The sequence below is a fragment of the Amphimedon queenslandica genome, unplaced genomic scaffold (assembly GCF_000090795.2).
Source record: "Amphimedon queenslandica unplaced genomic scaffold, v1.1 AMPQUscaffold_11479, whole genome shotgun sequence".
NCBI lineage: Eukaryota > Metazoa > Porifera > Demospongiae > Haplosclerida > Niphatidae > Amphimedon > Amphimedon queenslandica.
In genome coordinates, this window is record NW_003548279.1 from 1 (window position 1) to 2568 (window position 2568).

The following is a 2568-nucleotide window of genomic DNA, read 5'->3' on the forward strand; positions in this document are numbered from 1 at the left end:
TTCCTCCATCTTGTCTGATATCAGTGTATGGATCACCTGATGCTGTTCCTACACTAAATTACTCTGTACCACTGGAAGGTGTGGCTCATCCTGCTACAATATATATTCATACATCACTGAGGACAACAAGTAACAGATGAACCATTTTAATTGTTTATTTATTTAATATTAATCAGATTCTACTACCTCCTCCTCCTCTTCTAATACAATTACTGAAGCTACTGCACCATCCACTGGAGGAGCTAGTAAGTAACAGTGTGTGTGTGTGTGTGTGTGTGTGTGTGTGTGTGTGTGTGTGTGTGTGTGTGCATTTATGCATGGTTTGTGTGAATTAAGTTACATTGACCTTTGACCTCTATTAGGTATATCAGCTACTGTTGATGTCAATAAAGTAAAGAAAGTGATCAATGATGTTCTTGTATCTCATTACGCTGATCTTACTTCACTATCAAAGGAAGCTGTCCCTGATCTTGCCAATCAATTATTTGCTCTTCGTTTGGTCAATAATGCTGTCAGAGGAAATCCTTCAATAGACAAGTGTATCGATGAGTTCAAGGCTAGTCTTAAGTCTAAGAGGAAGTTACCTCAAGTGCAGGAGCACTGTCAAAAGTTCTTAAGCTCATTTATTGCTGTAAGAGGCAGTTATGCTGATACAGCAATAGCCTTAGGTGAGGACTGGATTGAAGCTATTAGAAATGAACTGGGATTTGATTTTAATATTAATCTTGATGCTTAATTGCTGCTTTAGTTACAAAATTTGTAATTGTTTTGCTTCTTCATTATTTTAATTCATGTTTAAACTAACACTGGATAGTGTATAGCTGCTATACTACATGCAAGGTGGGGCACGGTTTCCCACTTGGCATAGCGTTCAGTTGTTTGCCTGCTCATTTAGCTACTGCTTAGCTTGCAAGGTGCATTTTTGATGGTACCTGGTATTTCATTGGCCATGACCATAAACTTATTAACATCTTGTTCTACTATATGATCTTTGAATGCTAATAAATTGAAAAATTGTAGTCAGAATCAGCTCAAACTTTCTATATAGCATAAGGACATCAATATGTATCAGAAAATGTAAAAAAATTGTGATAATTTTAGAGCCATTTTCAGAAAAACCAGGGCATTATTCAGATTTTAGTCAATTTTTAAAAGCATATCATCACCAGGTGGTGATAATCTCTTCCTTCCTGATAGTGCTGGTCCTCACTTCCCTCCCTTTCACTCTTCCACTCCCACCTCTCCATTCCCATCCACAGTCATACCAGATGAGAATGTCCTCTTGGAAGCTGTTACTAATGAACTAGGAGTGGACTCCATTGATCCTTCTCTTCTTAATATGTCTGATCTACTCTCTCTCCTTCAACCTGATTCTGATCCTCTTGATCAGTTGGCTATCACAACTGAATAGGCTTCATCTGATATGATTGTACTCCAACAAAGTGATGGAATGAATGTTGTGCAGAACTTGGACCTCAATATAAATGAAGAGGAACTGCTGGAGGGACTCCCACAGGAACTGAGGGATAGTGTACAGGCTATGCTAGAAGATCAATAGAACCTTACATGTACTGTACTATGAATTAAATTTTGTATTTCATTATTCATTTTGTGTGATTTTGTTGCCAACGCCCATCCAACAGCCAATGCCCTTTTAGGTGGGGCTGACGCCTCTTGACCACTGTTTTGCTGGAAAATGTCAGGTTAGTTTAATTTTTTTTTTTTTCCTAATTTTATTTTCTTTCCTTGACAGGTACTTATAAATTCAAAGGGAGGTCTGGACACTCAGCTCCAGTAATAGGAGGCTCACTCTACCTGTGGGGAGGGACCCAGCCTGATTTACCTCTAGTGCATGATTCACCTGAAAAGAGGAAAGTGACCTCAACAGTTGAGACATTTTCCTTTTCATCAGCTCGCTGGTCCTCTCACCTAACAAGAGGCACTCCTCCTTTAGGAGTCAGTGGCTACTCCTGTACCACCTTTCGTTCTAATATTTATTATTTTGCTGGTAGCTGTGGTCATTATGAATGTTTCCACAACAGTTTAAATGTACTAAATACACTGACCATGAGCTGGACTCAATTGCATCCTACTGATGAATCCAGGATGAAGAAAGGCCATGCTGAAATGCTATCACTCAAGTTTGATGGAACTGACTATCTTTTTATTGTCGGAGGAATGGGTCCTGCACCAGCTGTCAAACATCCTCAGTTTCAATATGAGCAATTTAAGAGAGGACGTGTTATTACTAATGAACAGTTACTGTATAATTTATCTGATGGTGAGTTCAAATGACATTATTTTCAATTAATTATTAGATCTATATACAGTTATGAATTAATTTTTAGGACAATTGACTGTTCCATCTGTCAGTGGACAGTGTTGCCCTCCAACTAGTACCTTTACAATCAATAGAATAAATCAAAATAAAGGAATAATGTTTGGAGGCATAGTAACTTATGGTGGTCTTGCTACAGCTACTAATAGTGTGTACATATTTAATGTTACACATAATACGATAGTAAGTTATTATTTTTATGTGCACAGTATATATATGTTGTCATATTA

At 37.7% G+C, this 2568-nt stretch overlaps 1 protein-coding gene and 1 long non-coding RNA gene across 2 annotated transcripts; both read left to right on the top strand.

Annotated features, from left to right (window-relative positions):
• Positions 1-11: 11 nt before the first annotated feature.
• On the top strand, positions 12-750 carry LOC109589277 (uncharacterized). Its single transcript, XR_002188629.1, has 3 exons — positions 12-129; positions 177-245; positions 363-750. It is a non-coding gene; the product is annotated as an uncharacterized LOC109589277 (long non-coding RNA).
• Positions 751-1696: 946 nt separating this feature from the next.
• Positions 1697-2295, top strand: LOC109589276 (kelch domain-containing protein 3-like). Its single transcript, XM_020005380.1, has 2 exons — positions 1697-1703; positions 1754-2295. Exons 1-2 carry the CDS (start codon positions 1697-1699, stop codon positions 2293-2295), a joined length of 549 nt encoding a protein of 182 aa, XP_019860939.1.
• The last annotated feature ends 273 nt before the right edge of the window (positions 2296-2568 follow it).